The sequence below is a fragment of the Somniosus microcephalus genome, chromosome 2 (assembly GCF_052327205.1).
Source record: "Somniosus microcephalus isolate GS21.2 chromosome 2, FLI_Smic_1.0, whole genome shotgun sequence".
Taxonomy (NCBI): domain Eukaryota; kingdom Metazoa; phylum Chordata; class Chondrichthyes; order Squaliformes; family Somniosidae; genus Somniosus; species Somniosus microcephalus.
Window position 1 is genome coordinate 45,685,362 of NC_140988.1, and position 23,939 is coordinate 45,709,300.

The 23,939-nt window shown below is 39.8% G+C and overlaps 1 protein-coding gene across 3 annotated transcripts in view; it reads right to left on the reverse strand.

Moving 5' to 3' along the window:
- Window positions 1-279: 279 nt before the first annotated feature.
- Window positions 280-23,939, reverse strand: part of ints10 (integrator complex subunit 10) — a 78,830-nt gene continuing 55,170 nt past the window's right edge. For 2 of the 3 annotated variants that reach the window (XM_086009210.1, XM_086009229.1), the window contains exons 11-18: window positions 22,498-22,580; window positions 20,346-20,492; window positions 16,355-16,463; window positions 14,952-15,031; window positions 11,139-11,301; window positions 6,395-6,488; window positions 3,591-3,662; window positions 280-2,867 (exon numbers count right to left, since the gene is read on the reverse strand). In XM_086009210.1, the coding sequence (XP_085865336.1) occupies window positions 2,711-2,867; window positions 3,591-3,662; window positions 6,395-6,488; window positions 11,139-11,301; window positions 14,952-15,031; window positions 16,355-16,463; window positions 20,346-20,492; window positions 22,498-22,580 (905 nt within the window). In that variant the 3' untranslated portion in view covers window positions 280-2,710. The remainder of the gene's footprint in view (window positions 2,868-3,590; window positions 3,663-6,394; window positions 6,489-11,138; window positions 11,302-14,951; window positions 15,032-16,354; window positions 16,464-20,345; window positions 20,493-22,497; window positions 22,581-23,939) is intronic. The other variant, XM_086009219.1, reaches the window with a different exon arrangement.

A 23,939-nucleotide genomic window follows, 5' to 3' on the forward strand; every position in this document is an offset into this window, starting at 1 on the left:
AATTGCATGACTACGGGGAAAGGGCGGGGGAGTGGGACAAGCTGGAATGCTCATGCAGAGAGCCGGCACAGGCTCGATGGGCCGAATGGCCTCCTTCTGTGCTGTAACCATTCTATGATTCTATATAGTGTTTACTAAGTGTGTTAGCCTTGCTTATGGGCAAGGAAAAATGGCAGTGGTATTTTGACCGATAATACCTTGTAACTTAAACTGTGTGTAGGAAATCTGACTTAATTTGAATCTTCTTTCACACATTCAAGAAAATATACTTAAACCTCAGATGATTTATATTTTAATATTTGTCATATGAAACAACAAACCACATGAGCAAATGCTCTGCATGGTGTGGCACTAAGCCCAAATGCAACATCTCTCAATAAAGACAAAATGGCATTTTTTGGAAAAGATGATTTTTTCATAAAAATTAACACAAGTGCATGTTAAATATATAACAGTCCTGTAAACTTGTACATGAATTCTGTAAAAAATTAGATATTTTATGCAGATTTGGAGAGCTACATTACATTGCACTAACAATGCCTAACAATAGGTTCACATTGGATACTTGGTTAATCACTTTCTAAAATAAACCTCTTGTGATTTAAATGCACACCATGTTCTACTAAGACCATGGACATCCAGCTTTGGCTCACTTAAGGCCATTAAACAGAATGTATTATACTTTCAAGTAAATTGAACTGAACACATATCCGGGAATAAAAGTTTATGCTGGAGGCTTAAACCACAGGTGGGGACATAAGGCCATATGTTTTAGGCTGTGGGCCTATTCTGACATCCCGGAGTAGAGTTTTTCCTTTTCTTCAAGATCATTGCCAGTTAAGATCAATCAGCTTTCTCCCTCACTATGGCAATCCTGGGTACTTTCACTTGAAAGGCTAGGTTGTTCCTATAAAATCTTATAATTGCCAGTGGAATGAATGGTTCATCTGACCGTTTCAATTTTGGAGCCATGGCTGGGGAAGTTACAGCAGGTAGGTACTCTGAAGAGGGTTGCATTTTGGTCCAACAAATCGGTCATTCCCTACTACAGCTCTGGGCCTACCCAGAGACAGTTTACTAAAAATCTGCGCCTGGAATTTCTGTGGGGGTTCTCCCAATCTACTGCCATAACTTCAGATCCACAGTACCCCTGGAGAAATGGCATAAACAGCTAAAAACAACCACTTACACCAAAGTTATGGTGAGAGATCAGGAAAACCCATTGTAAATTCTCCCCCGTTCTTCAACTGACTGGTGGGATGGAGTTGAACAATTAACATTGATTATCAGATGGAGCAGGTGTCTAATGCTGACAAGATATTTTAATTTATAAAATGTATTAAACCTTATGTTTTTCACAATTCAACTACTTAGTTGGAAATAAAAATGGGAAAACAGCATCAATGATTCATTTTAACATTTAACAGAAGTATCACTTTGAAAAATCAGTCTAAATAAATGCAGAAATGTATGCATTGGGGTCTCCAAACTCAGCTGTTAATTCTAAATCAGATGTTTTATACACAATCTCACACAGGCAGCGGTGTTAAATTGTAAAAGAAAACTTAAGTTCTCTAACCTATAAAACATCATAAAATGTTTAAGATTGATGATTTTTCAAACATCTTATTTGTCCTCCAGAAATCTATTTCTCTCAGGTTCCCTAGCGTAGAGAAATTCTGCAAGAGCTAGTTTCACTACTGTAAGGAATTAATGTTGCATCGTATTTGCTAAATACAAATGTCTAGTGCCAGGAAAAAAACAAAAACATTAAAAACAAAATTCACAACTTTTTAAAAATGTCATTCATTTTTGATATGAGTTTTAACATAGTGCATTAATGTCCATGGGACAGAAATAATTGAGGATGAGGTACTCTGTCTGGAAAATGATTAGCTTGAACTCAACTGACATCAGATACTATAGTCTAGAAATTGTGCGATTCTGGAATTGTAACTGATCCACCATTATAATGCGGGCCTGCTGAAGTAAGAGGACCTAAATCTTATTTTTGTGTTATTGGAATTAAAAATTATAGTGTGTGTATTTCTTGTTTGCAATAGTATCACTATACTATAGGACTGGGAGGAGAGAGTTATAGCACTGTCCCTTTATCTAGAGCTTCCAGACAGTGATGGGAAGAAAGTCTCCCATTTCTGATGGCTGCAAGAGACCCAAGTCAAATGAGTTTGGAAAATTTCAACTCAGTTTCTGATCCACATCACCAAAATGACCACCATTTGGCAAAATTCTGGCAGTCTCAGATTCCCACAGGAACCTGGTGTAACAAACAGAGAAGTGCACATTGGTGCAGTAAGAGTTGCTCTTTTGAGACTGGGGCTGGAGCAAAAGCACATTGTTGGGCCAAGTGTACAAGGAGGTTTGCTCTACAGCCGGCTGTTGTATATTTGCTCAGAGTGCCGACGTTCAAATACAGAAAATGGAAGGAAAAATATTCCACTCCTTTCTCGCCTTAATCAACACAAACATTCATCAAAAATGGATTACTTAAGGAATCAATATATTAGCAATTTATCAATGGAATTAGAAATATATCCTTTCAAGTCTGTCTTGAGTTCTATTCAGATAGACTCACTTAGCATGTGTAAAATCCAGTAACAAACTTCGCCACGCACAAGATAGGGGTGCACTTCAGCAGATTGACATAACCATCCATATGTTCGAAGGGAGAAAGAGTTTGATATGTCTCTCACATCAAGGTCTGAAGCAATATGATCTTCTCATTAATGCAAAATCTATGTAACACTACCATTAGATTTTCCCCACAGCGAGAAACCTGGCGCTCCATTGCTAACCGGAAATCTTCCTTCACTCCCTTCGTAATACCTCGGGTTACAGTGTGATGTCTGCAACACAAATGAAATAAGAAAATTATTCATTTGTCTATATTCCTGTCAACTGTAGATAACTTTTCATCCTATTGCTATACCCCACCATAAGAAAATTTCAAGCTATTAAAATTTAACTCACTAAAGGTTAACAAATATATAATTAATGTCTACATAGAAATTACATTAATATTTTAAATTAATGTTTTAAACAGCTGTATTCAATTATTGAATTACTAGATCTGAATTAATGTCTAGTCTTTAGTTCTGTCTGGACAAATTCCCAAGTTTGTGATTAGTGTTTTTGTACTAGTTATGTAATAAAGTTAATTGGTTAACTCTTAAAAACTGTGCTCTTCTAAATTTCCTAATGACCAATCATACTTTCTAACTAAACCACACGAATCTGCAGTGGGTTGATTTTTTTTTTAAAGCAATGGTGCAAATTCATTGGAATGCATTGTTACTGTGATAAATGCACCCTTGCTGCACTCATTTTATAATAACTTACAAAATACAGTCACAAACATCCCTTCAAAAAAGTACTGATATAGTCTCCTGGCAAACAGTTTGCATTTTGTGAAGTACTATATACTAAAATGATCACTGTATGGCATGATGCTTAAATCATGGATTGTGTAAACACAAAAAAAAGAAAAATAAAGACATTTTTAAAACTTTTAAAACCCATGGGTTAACATGGTGACAAACACAGCACATGACGAACAGGTCGTGTGGTACCTGTCAGCTGTCTGACTGCTGGGCTGCAGTTTGAACTCCTGCGGAAGTACCCCCAGTGGAGGGCTAGAATTCCTTGAAAACAGTAAACATCAACAGTACATTCAACACTCACACATATTCACCTATTAGCACAAAACTCTTTACCTGTTACCAACAGGAAAAAGATAACTGGAAGGAATTGAACAGAGTACAAAATAACTTTCAAATTCATAAATTACAGCAATTATGTGGCATATCAAAGAAATGCAACCATACTGATTAAAATACAAGCAGTATACTACATATTCCAGAAATGCAAGTCTTTATAATTTGATGCTACATGCACAAGCTAGATAGGTTTTTCATTAGTTAAAACGTGTTATGCAATAAAATACAAGACATATGCACATTTTTCTAACCACTGGTTTAAAAAAAAAACAGGTGTAGTGAAATTAGGGACCAGTGTTTTACAGCAGAGAAAATATGTGCAGGATTTCATCATCACATCTGTATGAATAAGGACAAGAATTCCTATTTTCTCCCTGCAGTCTCACTAGGCCAAGCACCTCCTGTGACAGAAAAGACAGGTGACTTGATCTCAAGCTTCTGCCAATGCTCTTCTATTGGCAATTCTTGCTTCATTTGCCCATCTGCTGAGTTTTTTTATACATCTAGTACAGCTCAAAATATTTCACCAGTGCAGAAACATAACTAGAGGAAGCTTGATGGAGTGCGTGGCTTCACAGCTCATTTTCTCCAAGACTACGCATGTATAACTGCATTTGAAAAAACAAACTAAAAAGATGTGAAAGCAGGCCAGATTTTACACAGAATGGTCAAAATGGAACCACTTAATTGTCCAAACCAGAAATACAATTTTTCATCTTTTAAGATCAAAAGCAGCACTGCAGACTGCCAGAATTAATTTTAACAATGGGGAAAATAGCAGCACGGGCTTGCTCCCACAATAACAGACGACGCCAGGTTGGTAAGAACATGAAATTCAAGTACACAGCACTATGAAACCTGCACATCCTTCACACCCCGCCCCCCTCACCAATCCCCAAAAAGTTTTTACACCATATTAATTCACTTATAGGTCGCACTTTTTTAAAGAAAAAAAAAGGGTTTAACTTCAGGATGGTTTTAGTAAATTAAGAATATTGTTTTCCCCCCAACAGAAGACACTGAAGTTTTCAGTGTGGCCTGAATACGTGTCAATACAATATCCAGGATTTGTCATAGACTACATTGTACCAGTAATGCCCGTGCGAGCTCCATATTGGAGCTATCTACTCTAATCCCTTGTCACTGTTCTTTCCCCATACCTATTCAAGTGTTTAGAAAATATCAATTATTTTGGGGGAAATTGTAACATTTAGTCTAGGAGTCAACTTGCAAAAAGTGGATAAATAAATAAAACTGTAGAACTCATTTTATATAAAAGTGTTTTGTATAACAGGCCTAAAAATCTTCCTTAGGCTTTACTCTGTCACGTACAAGTTTCAAATCTTTCTGTAAAACAGGAGGGGAAACAATTTCAACTTTATCCAATCACAGCTCCAGGACTACTTTGCCAGTTTTAATTATACAAAATTTTAAATCCATCAGCAACATGTGTATTAAAAATGTAGATTAAATCCAATTTCGCAAACACCAGTACTGTTCAGTCTATTCAGGTCAGCTACTTGAGCCGTCCAAATACAAAAAAGAAACAGTAGCTTAGCGCAGCAGACTACAACAGAAAAGTGATTTTAATATGACAATTATCTTCCACAAAAGAACAATTCCTCAAGTTAAAACAAAGTGATTAAAATGATTTCGCAACAGGAAAGTTAATTATTGAAATTCCTTTTACCCCATAAGTTCTCAGAAGAAAGTGATTGAGAGAAGAATGGACCTTACCTGCAATTCCAAAGCTCCTTGGCTCCAGAAATCATACACACACACACATCTCTATTGTACCACACAGCTTAACATGACCATGGTACTTAAGCAGCGTTCTACCAGAGTAGCCAAATGTTCGTATCTGAACCAGTGGCACAAAGTCAAGGACTGGGGAAAATACTAAATTTTTCTTTTTTGCCACCTATTATCCTCCTATTTTCAAGGCGTTGATGCCATACTGAAACACAGGTACAGGAGCACTAGCTGCTCTCCGGTACCTCGCCAAAATAGTTCTCATTCATGTGTGAGTTTCGACACTATCAGCTGGCTATTCATCCACAGGGAGTATCACAGACAAATCTAATCATGCACTCATCTGACAGCCACACGTGCACTTCCAGAAGCCCCTGGATAGTGATCAGGAGTGGCAATCCTGGTCAACTGACCCCTCCCTAACCCAGGTACATCGAAGCCAACTATAGCACCTCTATCAGTACAAAACCTGGGACTTTCCAGAGCTGAATGGTCAAGCTACTCACGGGATAAACTCAATAAATCATCCAGGGAGATTTAAAAACCAGTACTATATCGAGGAAAAGAAAATCAACTTAATGATTTGACTGATGTAAAAAAAACTCAACAACTTTAAAATCTAACATGTTCCAAGGACGCTCAAACCACAAAAACCTAACAAATGTTTAAAGAAAGTTTAATTATTCACTAATCTCCCAAGGTGGTTGAAATTACTGTCAACCTTCTCACAGGTTTAACTCCTTCCAGCATCTTTTTCCCTCAACAACTGCAACATATATTTCTCGTCACATGCTGAAGCAAAGCAAGGAGCAACATCAATCATCTTCTCAGACAAACATACTGAAATTCCAACATTTGAGTCACAGTGCGCACCAGTAACACAGCCTTACAAGCTCAGTACTCACTTTATTAGAAGGCCTTGATTTGGCAACAGCTCTAGATGAATTTTACCACCTTCTGTAGTTCTGAGATAAGCAAATTCTTCCAACATGTCAATGTCTACAGGTGTGATTAAGGACAAGTTGAAGACTGTCATTTCAGTACAGCACTCTATTAGCTCATTTGTGATAAATTCACAAGATATGCAATGTATTATTCTACCTGGGAGCACTTTCTTAATTCAATTCTCTCATTTGGTTAATTTATTTAGGAGCAAGAATATCATGTCTTATACAACATTTTAGGTATAAACAAAGTACAGGAGACTTTGGTTTATCCAGAGGTTATATGTCCGGAATACTCGATCTAACGGCAAAAATCAGGAGCCGTTTTCTATAAGTTTTTTTAGTTCTTGTTGCTTTTTTTTTCGCAGTCAGGCACTGCAAGGTCTGTAGCTATAGCAACAGCTTCAGCTACAGATGCTTGCAGCTGCAGCCGACTGTTTTGAAGCTGTGGGTTTGTTGATTCACACGGAGCTTTTCAGTTCCGTATCTCTCAACATTAACGCTGGTATGTCCGGCACTTTTGATGGTACGGCACCAGCTCGGTCCCGTCAGTGCCGGATATCAGAAAGTTTCCTGTACTACATATTACATAGCATATACAGCACAGAAACAGGCCATTCAGCCCAACTAGCCTGTGCTGGTATTTATACTCCACACCAGTCTCCTCCCATTCCATCTACTTCATCTCAGCCTTTCGGCATATCTTTCTATTCGCTTTTCTCTAATATACTCATCTACTTTCCTTTTGAAAGCATCTAAGCTATTTGCCTCAACCACTTCCTGTGGTAGCAAGTTTCACATTCTAATCTCTGCATAAAGAAATTTCCCCTTATTTCCCTATTGGATTTATTAATACTATCTTGTATTTATTGCCCCAAGTTTTGGATTCCCCCAAAAGTGGAAACATTCTCTTCACATTTACTCTGTTCAACCCATTCATAATTTTAAAGACCTCTATCGGGTCTCCTCTAAGTCTTCTCTTTTGTAAAGGAAAAATGTCCCAACCCGTTCAACCATTCCTGATAGCTGTAAAAGTTCTGGTATCCTTTATCCGCACCTCTGAAAACCGAAAGTTTTTTCGTGGAGCGTAAGTCGTGCGCACGACATGACCCGACGCGGCCGATGCTTGACCCATGCAGGTGTGAGGAGTCAGTTGTGTCTCAGCGCTGTCACACGTGCGCCTGCTGCGCTCTTTGATATTTGTTGGCTTTTTACGATTTGTGAAAATGCTAAAAAGAGCTGCAGATACCCCTATGGGTAACAGTGCGAAGCAGAGAAGGAAGCATCTCTCATTATCGTTATCGCAGAAAGTGGAGTTATTGCAGAAGCTTGATCGTGGTGTGTCTGTGCGACGTCTTACTGAAGAATATGGTGTGGGAACTACCACCATATATGACTTAAAGAAACAGAAAGACAAGCTGTTGAAGTTTTACACTGACAGTGATGACCATAAACTAATGAAAAGTAGGAAAACATTGCATAGGGCAAAAAATGAAGATCTTGACCGTATGCTGATTGAGTGGATTCGACAACGCAGAGGTGAACGTGTGCCACTGACTGGTTTGATGGTCATGAAACAAGCTAGAATATACCATGAAGAACTGAACATTGAAGTTGAGTGTGAATATTCAGAAGGTTGGCTGCATAAATTTAAGAAGTGTCATGGTATAAAATATCTGAAAATCTGTGGTGAAAAAGCTTCTGCTGATCATGAAGCAGCTGAAAATTACATAGACGAATTTGCCAAAATAATATCTGATGAAAACCTCGGTCCTGAACAAATTTACAATGCTAATGAAACAGCTCTGTTATGGCGCTACGTTTCTAGAAAAACATTAGCAACGGCTGATGAGAGTGCACCAGCAGGTTTTAAGGACGCTAAGGACAGGTTGACTGTTCTTGGGTGTGCCAATGCTGCAGGCACACACAAGTTAAAGTTGGTAGTGATTGGAAAAAGCCAACACCTGAGATGTTTGAAAGGTGTATGCAATTTACCTGTGCATTATTATGTGAGCAAGAAAGCATGGGTAACCAGAGGAATATTTTCTCACTGGTTCAATAACCACTTCGTACCAGCGACACGAGCTCATTGCAGGCAAGTTGGACTGGAAGAAAACTACAAAATTTTATTGTTCCTGGACAACTGCTCCGCACATCCCCCTCCTGAACTTCTTGTGAAAAGTTATGTTTTCGCCATTAACTTTCCTCCTAATGTGACATCTTTAATACAGCCTTGTGACCAAGGAATTTTACGCTCCATGAAGAGCAAGTATAAAGACGTTTTTTTGAACTCTATGCTTGATGCAATCAACAGAGGCATAGGAATCCAAAGCTTCCTGAAAGAGTTCAATGTTAAGAATGCCATTTACGCAGTTGCTAATGTTTGGAACGATGTTGACAAACCAACATTAATAAATGCTTGGCACAGACTTTGGCCTTCAATGATGTTTCATGAAGATGGACCTGCAGATGAAGATTTTGAAGGATTTCCTGTCAGTCAGGAGAAAATGATGATATCAAACCTCCTTACTTACGCCAAAGGTTTATCATCCGAAAGTGTAAATAAGTTAGAGGAAGCTGACATCGAAGAAGTGCTGAACATTGACAATGATGCACCTGTTGTGCATTCGTTGAGTGATGGGGAAATTGCTGAAATGGTGCTAAATAAAGACAAGCATGAGGATAGTACTGATGATGATGACATTGTGAACACAGGTGAAAAAATTCTCAGACGATATGGTGACAATGTGTGATCAGTTAATTGCTGGCCTTGAACAACGTGCATTTATCAGTGAGCAAGAGATTATGCAAGTTTACTCAATTAAAGAGAGACTGCTTAGACAGAAACCAATGTTAATGAGACAGATGACACTGGAAGAAATCTTTAAAAAGGCCATCTGTCGTAGTGCTGCTTCAGAATCCTGTTCCTGGCCCATCTTCAGATGTCCGACTCCAACTTGATGACGACGATGACAACACTGATGTACCCTCTTCTCCAAGATCCTCAAGCCAGATGTAATGTACCTTTACTGCATGTATATGTACAGGTATTTAGCTTAGTTTGTACCTGTATATGTTTGAAGTTTTACTGAATGTTTTCCTTACAAATAAACTGTACTAGAGTATTTATCCCTGTAATACTACAGTATTTATAGTCTTTATTTATCCCACTCAGTGTGAATAAAGGTATTCATAAGGTTCGCTGCAGAAATATTAATGTGGTGGCTTACGGGGTGCTGCCCCGTAATACCTTCTGAAATCCGAAATTTTCCAAAATCCGAAACACGGCTGGTCCCAAGGTTTTCGGATAAAGGGTAGTCTACCTGTACCATCCTTGCAAATCTTTTTTGCACTTTCTCCAGAGCTTTTATGTCCTTTGTATAGTATGGAGACTAGAACTGTGCACAGTACTCGAAGTGCGGCCTGACCAAGATCCTATACAAGTTTAACATAACTTCACTACTTTTGAATTCTATACCCCTTGAAATAAATCCCAGTGCTTAGTTAGCATTTGTAATTGTTTTGCTGACCTGCAATGCTGCTTTTAATGATTTCTTTGCCTGTATCGCTAGACCCCTTCGCTCTTCTACCCCATTCAGTTCCTTATTTTGTAAAGGTGTAGGTGATACTTCTATTTTTCCTACTAAAGTGCATCACCTCATTTATTTATATTAAAGTTAATTTGCCACTTAACTGCCCAGTCTGCAAGTTTGCTAATGTTTTGTTGTATTCTTCCTCAGTGTTAGCTATCCCCACCTCGTGTTAGATATAACCCCCCTCGTGTTAGCTATACCCCCCCAGGTGTTAGCCATACCCCCCCCCCCCCAGTGTTAACTATAACCCCCCACCCCCCCTAGTGTTAGCCATACCCCTCCCCAGTGTTAGCTATACTCCCCCCTCCCCCCCACCCCAGTTCGGTATCATCTGCAAACTTTGAGTTGTTTATTCCTAAGTCAAGAACATTAATATAAATTATGAACAACAGTGGTTCCAGCACTGATGCTTGTGGAATACCACTTTCTACCTTCCTGCAATCTGAATAACTACCCTTTACCCCAACTCTCTGCTTTCTATTTTTTAGCCAATTTGCTATCCGTTCAGCTGTGGGTCCCCTGACTCCACATGCCCTAACCTTTGCCATAAGCCTACCGTGTGGTACCTTATCAAAGGCCTTCTGAAACTATATGTTAAGCTTTCGGTGAAACTGAAAGAACCCGACATCAGAAACAAGTACAAAGATGTTGTCGAGAGAAACGATTTCTTTGTACAAGGGTCGAAAAGAACAAATGTAAAAGCCCCAAAACACTACTCAGCCAATGAAGTGTAATCACTGTTTAGTGTGGCAAAACTGCCAGCCAATTTGTGCACAGTAAGATCATACCAACACCAAGTGAGACAAATGACAAGTTTATCTGATTTGCTGGTATTGGCTGAGGGACAAATTTTGGCCAACACACCATTAGAAATTACTTGCTCTTCTTCGGAGTGCAGTGGCATCCTTTACGCCCACCTGATTGACCTCAGTTTAATGTCTCATCTCAAAGATGGCATCTCCACCAATGCAATACTGCACTGAAGTGCTGAAGTCTCGAATACGATTTGAACAGACGACCTTCTGACTCAAACTCACACTGATAAAGGTGATTAATAAATAGAATGGTACTTTAGGACTTTCTTGCATATAATAAAAAAGGTAAAAGGATACTTGTGACATAATTGAAGAAGTTTTCATACTGAAAGGATCCTTGCTGACAGATTTTGTCAACTGCTTTGAGAAATAGGTTCTCTCCTCGAGGCCAGTCCAGTTGGAGCAGTACAATCACATGACCTAAAGCTAGATCATCTCGTATGTCTGTAAAGGCTCTCAACTACAAAAAAAAGTTACTTGTCAAATCTTTCTGAAAAGCAGTTTAAAGGAAACAAGAAAACAACTATTTAACAGCAGTTTAGTTTTATTTTGGGTTGTCAATCATGAATATCTAAATTTACACCTCTAAAATAAACTTAAATGATGGTGCACAAATGTGTAGCACCAGCACAATAGCAGATACCAGTTTGATCCCCATGATTGATTTGCCAATGTAACCCAGTGTCTCATTTGATTTGTTTATTGCTGCTTGGCATTGTTTAGAAATAATTAGTGAAGAATTAACTGTCACCCGTAGACCTCTTTCAGCTTCCCCACTGGCGAGCTCTATTCCACCCATGGAATACACTTGCTTCCTATTTTATTTCCAACATACAGTACCTTGCATGTCAGTATTGAACTTTTGCCACCAAACAGCTAAGTGTAAATACCTGTAAGATCTTGGCTGCCTTCTTAGAGTTTACAGTCCCCCTCTTGACTTGTGCTAATTTTATTACTTTGTATTGAGACTGTGATTGCAGGTCAATTATGTATAACAGAAATTGGAGGGGTGCCAAGCCATATAAGAACAGAATTGCATGTGCATACCACCTCATCACATCTTCAGCATGTCCGAAAATAATTTACAACCGATTATTTTTAAAGTGCATTCACTCCTATGTAAGCAAAAGAAGCAACCAATGTACACACAGCAAGATCCCACAATCAGCAAATAAGATAAATGGCTAGTTTGAGTTTTTGGTGGCGTTTATGGCAGATGAAACGTTGGCCAGGATACTGAGAAAGTTCTCTGTTCTTATTCAAAGGTGCCTTAGGATCTTCCATGTCCACCTGAGCAGACTAATGGGATTTTGGTTTATTATCTATTTCTGAAAGACAGCGGTGTTTTTATATTGTGAAACTCCCGCACTGGTGCCATTGGGTTCCTAAAGAACGAGTCTTTTACAACCCTGTAAAACTGCTGGGACTCACTAAAACAGGCCTTTCAACTGCCAGTCTTAAACAGGTCTTCCGGGCAACTGATCTTGGCAAGTCCCAACAGGTACTCAGCAACATCAGCACAATAGGCAAACACCTATAGATTTAGAAACACAGAAGATAGGAGCAGGAGTAGGCCATTCAGCCCCTCGAGCCTGCTCCGCCATTTAATGAGATCATGGCTGATCATCCAAATTCAGTACCCTGTCCCTGCCTTCTCCCCATATCCCTTTAGCCTCAAGAAATATATCTAATTCCTTCTTGAATATATTTAATGAATTGGCCTCCACCACCTTCTGTGGTAGAGAATTCCACAGGTTCACCACTCTCTGGGTGAAGAAATTGCTCCTCATCTCTGTCCTAAATGGCTTACTCCTTATCTTTAGACTGTGAACCCTGGCTCTGGACACCCCTGCCATCGGGAACATCCTTCCTGCATCTAGTCTGTCTAGTCCTGTTAGAATTTTATAAGTTTCAATGAGATCCCCTCTCATTCTTCTAAACTCCAGCGAATATAAGCCCAATCGACCCAATCTCTCCTCATTTGAAGGTCCCAGGTTAAATTCTCAGTCTGTACGGTGTTATCCGACATCAGCATGGGCAGTAAACATGGCACTACAATTGGCCTCGAGGCACCTTGGGCTAGAGAGGGGAAACATTAGCTAAGGTTTCTGCGCCTGACCTCTATTCAATACCCCTACCTGAAATTTGCACATATGTGGATGCCAGATTAGAACAGGATTCAACGCGGCTTTAACAGTCCCTTAGTTAAATAGCTTGCCACACTCCCACATGAAGAATAGCCACAAGGAATCAGAGGGTTGATGATACCCATATAACCGTACCATAGCAAGAGTCACTGGCAACAGGAAAGGAGGGAAAAAATTTGGAAATTTTATTTTTCAAAAAGCAGTTCATAAACAGAAATCATGTCTTAAAAGGAAGTTATGACGAGAAGGCGCTATATCAGATGTTGGTTGAAAACAGATTTTGAGAGTGTTGTAGTGCATTCAAGTATCAATATAATGAACCAAGGGGAACAACATGTTTTGTGTCCATGATGTCCCACGAGATAACCTGGTGACATTCTCTGAGCAAATACCAGTAAGAGGCCAGATTTTTCCTTACAGCGAGGAATAAAAAAATTAGCTAGCACTGATCTGTACACTTCCAATGGTCAGTAATCACCTGCTTGTCCTCTCATCTGGAGCTGGTGCGGGAATGCCACAGAGTAAAAAAACCACAGTTAGTAGTCCAGATAACATTAAATAAAAGTCTCCCTGAATGGCCTACTGGGTAAATGCACTGCCAGTTGAGATATTGAGCCAGAATTTCCTAGTTTTGATTTCCAGTCTGTGCTGAGTTAGCTCAACTCATCCAAGCAGCAAATGGGACACTACCGCTGGCTTCAGCATCTCAGGATTGGGGGGTGGGGTGGGGAACAGAACAGTACGGTTCTTGATCATGATTATTATCCAGTGACCCATGCTAGAAAACACATGTAGGGACATCAGGTACAAGCAAGATGCAAGGACAGAATCAGAAATGATGTCTTCTACTTAATGTCTTAAACAGATTATTTGGTCATTATCTCATTGCTGTTTATGGGAGCTCTCTGTTTGGGACAAGTGCTTTGGGACATCCCGAGGTCGTGAAAGGTGCTATATAAATGCAAGTTCGTTCTTTCTTCTTCTTTACAGTCAACTAGCCTGCCAGTACTCATTGTCTAGGCTCACACATGAAGAATGTCTAGTTGAATTAGGTATCAGAGGGCTAACAGTGCCATGGAGCTGTACCTTGCAGGCGAGATTGAGCCTCTGAGAAAGGAAGGGGAAAAAACCTAATGGCCCGGAATGTGTGGTTGTAATGATGACAAAACTGTCAGCATTCACCGTCATTACAACTGTGAATCTGACAGCAACTTCTGGAGTATGCACATGTGCAGTTAAACGCTGAAATCCAGAAGTTGCTGTCAGTCATTCCCTGCTCCTCCACAGTGCGCGCTGCAAAACTACTCATTTTACGCTGAAATAATGCTTTTAAAAACCAGCGAAAAAGTTAAGTCTTGTCGAATGAGGTAACTGGGTTTTTAATGATGTACTGAGTCACAATTACGGCTGAACAAACGTTCTGCCTCATAAAAACTAATTTTGTATTTGTGGAATGTCAAATTTTTCCATTATGATAAAAATTCCATGGTTATAATAATATATTTTTAAACGTTTGTTTATGATATTTCAGTTTCTACCTTCATCCCATGTCCCAATCTTTATTTTGCTCTCTGTAAAATGATTAAAAAGTGAAGAAAAATCAGTGCATTTTACTTCTTGGTTTGCTGTCTGAGAATTCTTCAATGTGATTGGCTGCTTAGCCAGCTTGCTGGCATCACTGTTGCTTGATGCTGGAGATCCCCTAGACTTGGCGTCAGATTTAAATTAACGCTGGGAAAGGTGAAATTGACGCCACAGTTGTTAGATCTTTGTGAGCAGCTTTCGAGTTCAGCAGCGAGCGCCATCACTTTGCTGCTGACTGCAAAATCCAGGCCATTGTTACTCATATAAAGCTTTTTGTTTGTTCACCATGACTGACTCAAATCCTTACTTACACCCAACAGCAAATACTGTAAATTATTGTTACCAAAAGGGTTTGGTCACAGTCAGTCAATCAGCTTACCTTAAAGCAAGCCAACATTAACTGAAGGCAATATGGCATCATAGCTTTGCTTGTACAGGGCAACAGCTTAAGGTCTGAAGCTAAAGAAAATGGGGTAAAAAGAAAAAAATATCAAAATGTCAGCAGTACATTTAGACCATTTGAGAAATTAAAGAGAATTATAATTTCTGCAAATTCATACTATTTCTTACATGTGCTAAGCAAATTATGCTGTATATATATATATATATAAAAAAAACTTGTCAGTCCCATCTAGATTTTTTAGTATAAATATGTATTTAATTAGAATTTATATTTAAATATACACGAGGGTAACTCCAATCTGTTTTTCCGTTCCCTCTTTTTATTGGCAACATATCAAGCTCACTTAAGATACTAGGAGGGCAATCATTTCCTAGGCCTCCACTGATGCTGCTATCAATCAGAAACTAGGTGTTGTGCAGAATCAGCCCGGGTTCTGTCCTCTGTTCGCTGCCTTTCTACAGTAGCGCGCGTTCAGGAACTCAGCAACATGGGAGATTGAACCTGCACCATACCGGTCGTGTTAAGCAATCTGCACTTCTAGGTTATAATTATCACAAAAATACAGGGCTCTAGCTTGCTCCATCCTACATGCAAATTTGTGTCAACATCTTTATGCGAGTGCAGGGGATAAAAATCACTCTTATTCTAATGTCTTCCATCACTACCACCAAGAATTCCATAGACAGAAAAGAGCTAAAACCCCTGACAATATCAGCATTGGGATTGTTAGAAGTCCCAGAGAGTTAGAGGGGTACAAATACTTTGAATATTTGGCTTTAGAACAGGTGGTAACAATCCACTTGTCCTCACTACATCTCTCATCTGAAAATGAGAAGACTCCCATTTCACAGACACAGCTTTTACCAAACCTATAAATTAGGTCTTCGACCTGAAATGTCAACACTGTTTCTCTCTCCACAGATGCTTAGTATTTCCAGTATTTTCTGGTTTTATTTCAGATATTCAGCATCTACAGTATTTTGCTTTTCTATAAATTATCCAATTGCAGTCTCAACTATTTCACACATTACAAAAAGAAATTGGAAAATGTATACCATAAGTACCTACGGCTGAGCCAAACTAACTGTGCATCTCACCCCAATATGTTTTTGCCCATGTTGAACAAGCAAACAGGTTACTTCAATCACTGTGGCACCAGAGGTAAAACATATTGTAGAGATGTACTTAGATCAATGCGTACAATGAGGTATTATATGGGGGGAACACTTTCCCCATGCTAAGTTAGTCTATTTTAGATGGGAAACAGGCACTACCAAATATCACAACTCCTTCATATCCCTCCAAAAGTCTTAAGGGAAGAGGTAAAAAAAAAAAAAGCACATTTCTGAATATCTGAAGCATCTGGTTGTGCTCCATACCTTTCCTGAATCTAGGTTTCACCTTTGGAATTTCCTCCTGTACTTTCACTACATCTTGCGTACATGGAATGACACTGCACATAACATCCAACACCTTATCACATGTCATCTGCAGAAGGAAAACAAGAGTTCAGATTCATGGATCATCTTCACTACAGTGTCAAAGTTTTGCAGTCTTTTCAAATGGTGAGAAAAAAAATTACACGGTCATATATTCAATTTATCAGCTTAAATAAGAACACAGATTTTTTTTAGAAACAGCAGAGGCCATAAAGCCTAAATCACCCTTCCATTTTTGACAGATCAAACCCACCTACCCACCTTCTCAGCATACTCCTCAATCTTTTCTATCTTCAGGAATGCATCCAATTGTCTCTTGAACCCATTTTAATGTCTGCTTTAGTGGTTTTCCCAATCATTAACTCCACAGGTAAATTTAAATTCTTTGTTTAAAAAGAAAAAAAATCTCCATGTGCAAATCAGGCAATGCAGTTCCTCTCAAAAGAGTGGTCAAAACAGTAGATTCCTTACTTAATAACTAATAATGCATGAGCATTTGTTAAGAGTCATAACGGCACAGGAGGAGGCCATTTGGCCCATCGAGTCCGTGCCGGCTCTCTGCAGAGCAATCCAGTCAGTCTCATTTCCCCCGCTCTATCCCCGTAGCCCTGCAAGTTTATTTCCCTCAAGTGCCTATCCAGTCTCCCCTTGAAAACATTGAGTGTCTCCGCTTCCACCACTTCCGTCGGCAGCAAGTAGAGAAGTTATGCTGAATCTTTATAAAGTGCTGGTTAGGCCACAATTGGAGTATTGCGTCCAGTTCTGGTCACCACACTTTAGGAAGGATGTGAAGGCGCTTGAGAGGGTGCAGAGGAGATGTACCAGAATGGTTCTGGGGATGGGGGAAATCTTAGCTATAAGGACAGGTTGGAGAAGCTGGATTTGTTTTCATTAGAGTAAATGAGGTTGAGGGGTGATTTGATAGAGGTGTACAAGATTATGACTTGTTTGGATAGGCTAGACGGGGAAAGGCTGTTCCTACTAATCGGTGGTACAAGGACTAGGGGACACAGATTTAAAGTTTTGGGCAAGTGATACAGGGGGGATGTGAGGAAAAACTTTTTTATGCAGCGGAAGTGAAGATGAAAATAAGACTTCTCTACTTTTGTACTCAATACCTCTATTTATGAAGCCTAAGATCCCATATGCTTTGCTAACCACTCTCTCAATATGTCCTGCCACCTTCAGGGACCTATGCACATCAACTCCCAGCACACTCTTTAAAACTGTGCCATTAAGTGTATATTGCTTCTCGCTGTCCCTTCTGCCAAAATGCATCACCTCACACTTCTCTGTATTAAATTCCATCTGCCACTTGTCTGCCCATTCTGTTAGCCTTTCTATGTCCTGTTGCAGTCGATTGGTATCATCCTCAGTTTGCCACACCCAAGTTTGGTGTCATCGGCAAATTTAGAAATTCTACTCTGTATGCCAATATCCAGGTCATTTATATATATCAAAAAAGCAGTGGCCCCAGCACTGACCCTTGGGGAACACCACTGTCTATACCATCCGCCAGTCTGAAAAACAACCATTTACCACAACTTGCTGTTTTCTGTCCTTAAGCCAATTCCTTATCCAAGCTGCCACTGACCCACCTATTCCATGAGCCTCAATTTTGTTAACCAGCCTTCTATGTGGTACTTTGTCAAACGCCTTCCTAAAATCCATGTAGACAACATCCATTGCATTTCCTTCATCAATCCCTGTTACTTCATCAAAAAATTCAATTAGATTAGTCAAACACGATCTGCCATTTACAAATCCGTGTTGGCTCCCCTTAATTAGCTTAAACCTCTCCAAGTGCCCTTTAATTTTTTCCTTGATTATTGTTTCTAAAACTTTACCCACCACTGATGTTAAACTGACTGGCCTGTATTTACTAAGATTGTCCTTGCACCCTTTCTTGAACAATGGTGTCACATTTGCCACTTTCCAATCCTCAGGCACCTCCCCCGCATCTAGGGAAGAATGGGAAATTATGGCAAGCCCTTCTGCTATCTCCTCCCCCAATTTCCTTAGCAGCCTGGGATGCAAGCCATCTGGACCAGGCAACTTGTCCACTCTAAGCATACCCAACCTTTCTAGTACATCCTGTCTCATCAATTTTCACCCCTTCCATTGTTTCTACCTTTTCCACTTCTACTGATTTTTTTGTCAGCATCCACTTCCTTAGTAAACACCAATACAAAGAATTCACCTGACATGCATCATACACCCTCTTTTTTTGTTTCATCAGCTTCTCTATCTCCCTCGTCATCCAAGGAGCCCTTGCTTTGGTTCCCTTACCCTTCCCTCTTGTTGGAATGTACCTAGCCTGTACTTGGAAATTCTCCTCCTTAAAGATCACCCATTGTTCCGTTATAGTTTTTCCTGTCAGTCTTTGGTCCCATTTTACCCTGGCTAGATCCTTTCGCATCCCATTCCAGTTTAGAAGTTCCACTCTAGATTGTTCCTTGCTCCTCTCCATTGCCAATCTAAATCTTATGATACGATGATCACTTGTACCCAAGTGTTCTTCCAGACACTTGGTCGACCTGGCCCACCTCATTCCCCAGCACCAGATCCAGCAATGCCTCCTTCCTAGTTAGGCCAAGAACATACTGGTCAAGGAAATTCTCCTGAATACATTTCAGAAATTCCTCCCCCTCCTTTCACTTTACCCTCGTGTTATCCCAATCGATATTTGAGTAATTAAAGTCCCTCAATATCACCACTCTATAGCTCTTGCATATCTCTGCGATTTCCCTGCAGATTTTCTCCTCTACCTCCCTCTCACTATTTGGAGGCCTATCGAATACTCCCAATAGCGTGATCATACCGTTTTTGCTCCTCAACTCTAACCAAATGGATTCTGTCCTTGTCCCCTCAAGAACATCCTCCCTTTCCAACACTACAATGTCTTCCTTAATCAGCACTGCCACCCCACCTCCCTTTTTTCCTTCCCTATCTTTTCTGAACACCTTGTAACCTTGAATATTAAGTGCCCAGTCCTCACCGTTTTTAAGCCAAGTTTCTGTTATTGCCACATGGCTAATTATGCTTGTACCTCACCAACCTTATTCACCACACTTTGCGTTTATATACATGCATTCTAAACCCATTTTTGAATTTTTCGTAGTCTTTCTTAGTCTGCTCCTATCTAATATGGTACTACTTCCGCCTCTAGTACTACTTTCTTCTCTAGTACTATCCAACACACTCACTCTTTCATGCACCTTATTCCTCTTTTCTACTTCTATATGCTGGTGCCCATCCCCCGCCAAGCTAGTTTAAACCCTCCCCAACAGCACTAGCAAACCACCCCGACTCTGTTAAGGTGTAACCCATCCGGCTTGTACAGGTTGTACCTTCCTCTGAAGCGGTCCCAATGCCTCAGGAATCTAAAGCCCTTTTATTTTTACACCTGTCCTCAACCCCTGCACCAAGCAGCCAACTTAGTTTCATTCAAGAGGAGCGGCAGCAACCAGCTCTTCCCTCATCTACGATAATCCTGCTTTACGCTCAGCTAATATGGGTTGCAGAATAGCAACAGTTTGACACTCCCTTTCAATCTTGGTAAGGAATAGCATCGCATCTTCACAGTGTCCACCATTCAGATTAGAAACTTACTGTGTGAGGAACTCTCAGCTGAGTTCTAGCGACCCTCAACACCAATTAACCACAGCAGTAACCCAGGAGGTCAAAAGGTCATATACCAAACTGTCTCTTCTGAACAGTAACAGCATGTGCATCAAAAATGTTCATCAAGCTGATCACGTTTTCAAACAGACTAACAAGATATCCCGAAATCTTGTAAAAAATAATTAAAACCATATAATAAACCAGAATATATTTTGGTTACAATGGAATAGGAAATTTGAAGTTTGTAAAGCGGTTAGGCAAAAGCCATTCTCTAAGTTCCTGGAATATATTACCATTGTGGACTTACTCTGTATTCTCCTAATGCAAAGTGACAGGCAGCCATTTGGATTAATGCTCGCTGCTGTTCGAGTGCGCCCTGAATCACGACATGCTGCTGGGCTCCTTGCAGAGCACCTAACTGATGAAGACTGTTTATTGCTTTTCTGTATTGGCCCTTCAAAAAAAAAAGCTTAAATTACAAACTAAGGCAATAAAAAGGTAAAGAACATCACGTACATCACTTAAATAATCCCATTATGCATATAATAAAAATGTAAAAAGTCAAAAATATTTATTGCTGATCTTTAGACCACTTCAATAATCTTGCTTTCCTTAATCAGCAAACTAACATTTGAATAATAGATGACAGAAATTGTAACTGCTTTTATTCTTCTAATCCTTTGGATGAGATATTAAGCCGAGGCCCCATCTGCTCTCTCAAATGGATGTAAAAGATCCCATGGCACTGTTTCGAAGAGTGGGGGGGGGCGGGGGGGAAAAGAGAGTTATCCCTGGCATCCTGGCCAATATTTCTCCCTCAATCAACATAACAAAAACAGATTATCTGGTCATTATCACATTGCTGTTTGTGGGAGTTTGCTGTGCGCAATTTGGCTGCAGCATTTCCTACATTACAACAGTAACTACACTTCAAAAGTACTTCATTGGCTGTAAAGCACTTTGGGACATCCTGTGGTCGTGAAAGGCACTATATAAATGCAAATCTTTCTTTTCTTTCACTAGTGTGCAGTCAAGCTTACTTTTATCCAGTTTCCTTTAAAGTATTTTAATTTTATTTATATAAATAACTACCTATCCTCTACCTATTGCCCTTCCTTGCCCACCCGCAGCAGCACAGAAGACACTGCCATGTGGTGAACTATGCCACAACACAGTGCATTGGTGCCAAGACGGCATACCACTGAAATGCCAAATGGTGTATTTCTAAATTTAACTTAAATTTAAGATTTTAATTTAAGTAACTATTAAATCACTTTTATAGCTTTCTAAATATGAGCAACTTCCCTCTCAATACATCTAAAAAAAATTAGTTCAGACTTAATGGTAAAAGGTTTCTATCTATCTATACAAGATGTTTTGTGCCTGCATGAATGTAGGATTCCCATTTGCTTTCTGACTGGGTTGCAGTAGTAGCCACCGTTTCCTGGAAAATGTATCTCTCACATCAGAGACTGACAACTGTATACAGTATATGCATTTTGTTTGTTTACATTGAGCATATTACATTGACATCCAAACATAGGATTCAACGTCCCAAAAAAGGATGGTATGAGTGTGGTGGGGGTGGTAACAGATGTACCCTTGGGGACATGGCAATGCAGTTGCAACCAGAGGCAAGTTGGGAAGTTCCCACCATGGCAAGTTGGGAAATTTGACCAGATAAAATATACATGAAAGCTGCCAGATTTTAATAAAAACCCCAACTGGTTCACTAATGTCCTTCAGGGAAGGGAACCTGCCACCAATGTTCCCTTTAACTCCCGCACAGCCACTCACCAGCTTTTCAATGCAAAAACTGTGCATGCCTGAATTTTTGAATGGGCCACGCAGCTCGTTAAAGGGGCCACATGGCCCCCCAAAAATTAGAGGGAGCATTGCCTGCCACCACTACCCGGTCTGGCCTACATGTGACCAAAGTTCCACACTACATGGTTAACAATGCCCTCAGGGCAACTCGGGATGGGCAATAAATGGGGCCAAATTTTTTTTGTGTGTAAAAGGAATGTTCAGAGGCTGTGGGGAGAGAGATTACACTGGAAAAGCCAAGCTTATTAACAAACTTGTGAGATACTGTTAAGTGATGCATTTTATTTTTAGGGATTTGTAGTGGGGTAGATGAGGAACTTTTATGGTAGCTTTATATTGGAGAATTTCTGTTTATATGTGATTGTGTAAATTTTTGGCGGAATATGAATGGTGAGTAATGATAATAGAAAGGAAAAATTATACAGACTGAAATACTTATCCAACAAGGAAGAAAACTCCCAGAGGGATTCAAGTCACATGGCAATAGACAAGAATTTTTAAAAATGAAAATAACTATTAACTTCAACCAGTAAATTCAGAAGAAGTCACTGATTAAGAAGGCTGAGCAAATATATTTGACAACAAAAGGGCTTTCTGTACTTCCACAGTCAGCGTGACCTCAAATAATTTACCTGGTATATAATCATGTCGGTTATGAATATCCTCAGCCACAGCCAGGTTTCAGTCTTCCATGACATGCAGATTCGAGTGAATTCTTAAAAGTGGAAGAGAATCAGAAATAAGTTCTACAACACATCATAAAACAGTGACTAATAGTGCATCTCAGTTTAAGGAAGTTAAGGAAAAAAAAGTTATTCAGTACTTGCAAGTACCCTTGCAGAGATATGCAACCATTGTCTGGTGACAAAAATGGAGCTGCAGTCCGTGAGGTGAAGCGGTTAGTTACAACTGAGGGCATCCATAATTTATGGGTTCTCTCTGTACTGTGTTTCTTAGCTTAATAAACAACTTCTTCTAAGATACCACCCTCAAAATAGTTTCTGGAATTGCATGCTAAGAAATTGTGTTCTATTATTTGAGGTACGTTAGAAAGTTAGTCAAGCCAATACTGTATTACAAATGGACATGTGTTTGAAAAAACCAACCACAGAGCACACCCAAGTGCTAGAAACATTGTGCACTATTTTTTTTATTCATTCAGGGGATGTGGGCGTCGCTGGCAAGGCCAGCATTTATTGCCCGTCCTCAATTGCCCTCGAGGCGGTGGTGAGCCGCCTTCTTGAACCGCCGCAGTCCGTGAGGTGAAACGGTTTGTTACAACTGAGTGGCCATTAAGAGTCAACCACATTGCTGTGGGTCTGGAGTCACATATAAGCCCAGACCGGGTAAGGGCGGCAGATTTCCTTCCCTAACGGAATTAGTGAACCAGTTGTGTTTCTACGACAAACCAGTAGTTTTATGGTCACAATCAGCTTTTTATTCCAGATTTATTTAATTAACTAAATTTAAATTCCCCCAGCTCACTTCTCCGGATCATTAGTCCAAGCCTCTGGATTACTAGCCCAGTGACATAACCACCATGCTACCGCTCCCTATCAAGCCACAAAATACTCTGATCAGAACAGCCCTAGCATGGACAGCTATGTAGACATCAGTATAACTTTTTTCTCTCACATGGCAGCTGTTGCTGATTTTGTCATTGTCATTTACACCTCATCTAGAGTCATCATTTGTTTCTTAATTTGTCCCATTACCATCTCCTTTTGCCTTGCACCATCATCTCTTTTGTCTTTTAATCTCTCCTGCCTTCCACCCTATCACAGATCTTCCCTTTGTTCTTTCCTCCCCTCCTCCCTTTCCCTGCCCCACACTTGCTTAAAAATCTGTTACTTCTCCAACTTTTTCCAGTTCTGACGAAGGGTCATTGACCTGAAACATTAACTCTGTTTCTCTCTCCACGACGCTGTCTGACCTGCTGAGTGTTTCCAGCATTTTCAGTTGTTGTTTACCTTTATATGTACGATGATTGCTTTTTGTTATGAGTAAAGTCCCTCTATTTACCAGATTGACTTCTGAAAGGCGACTATATTTCAAAGGGTTTTGGTAGAAATGC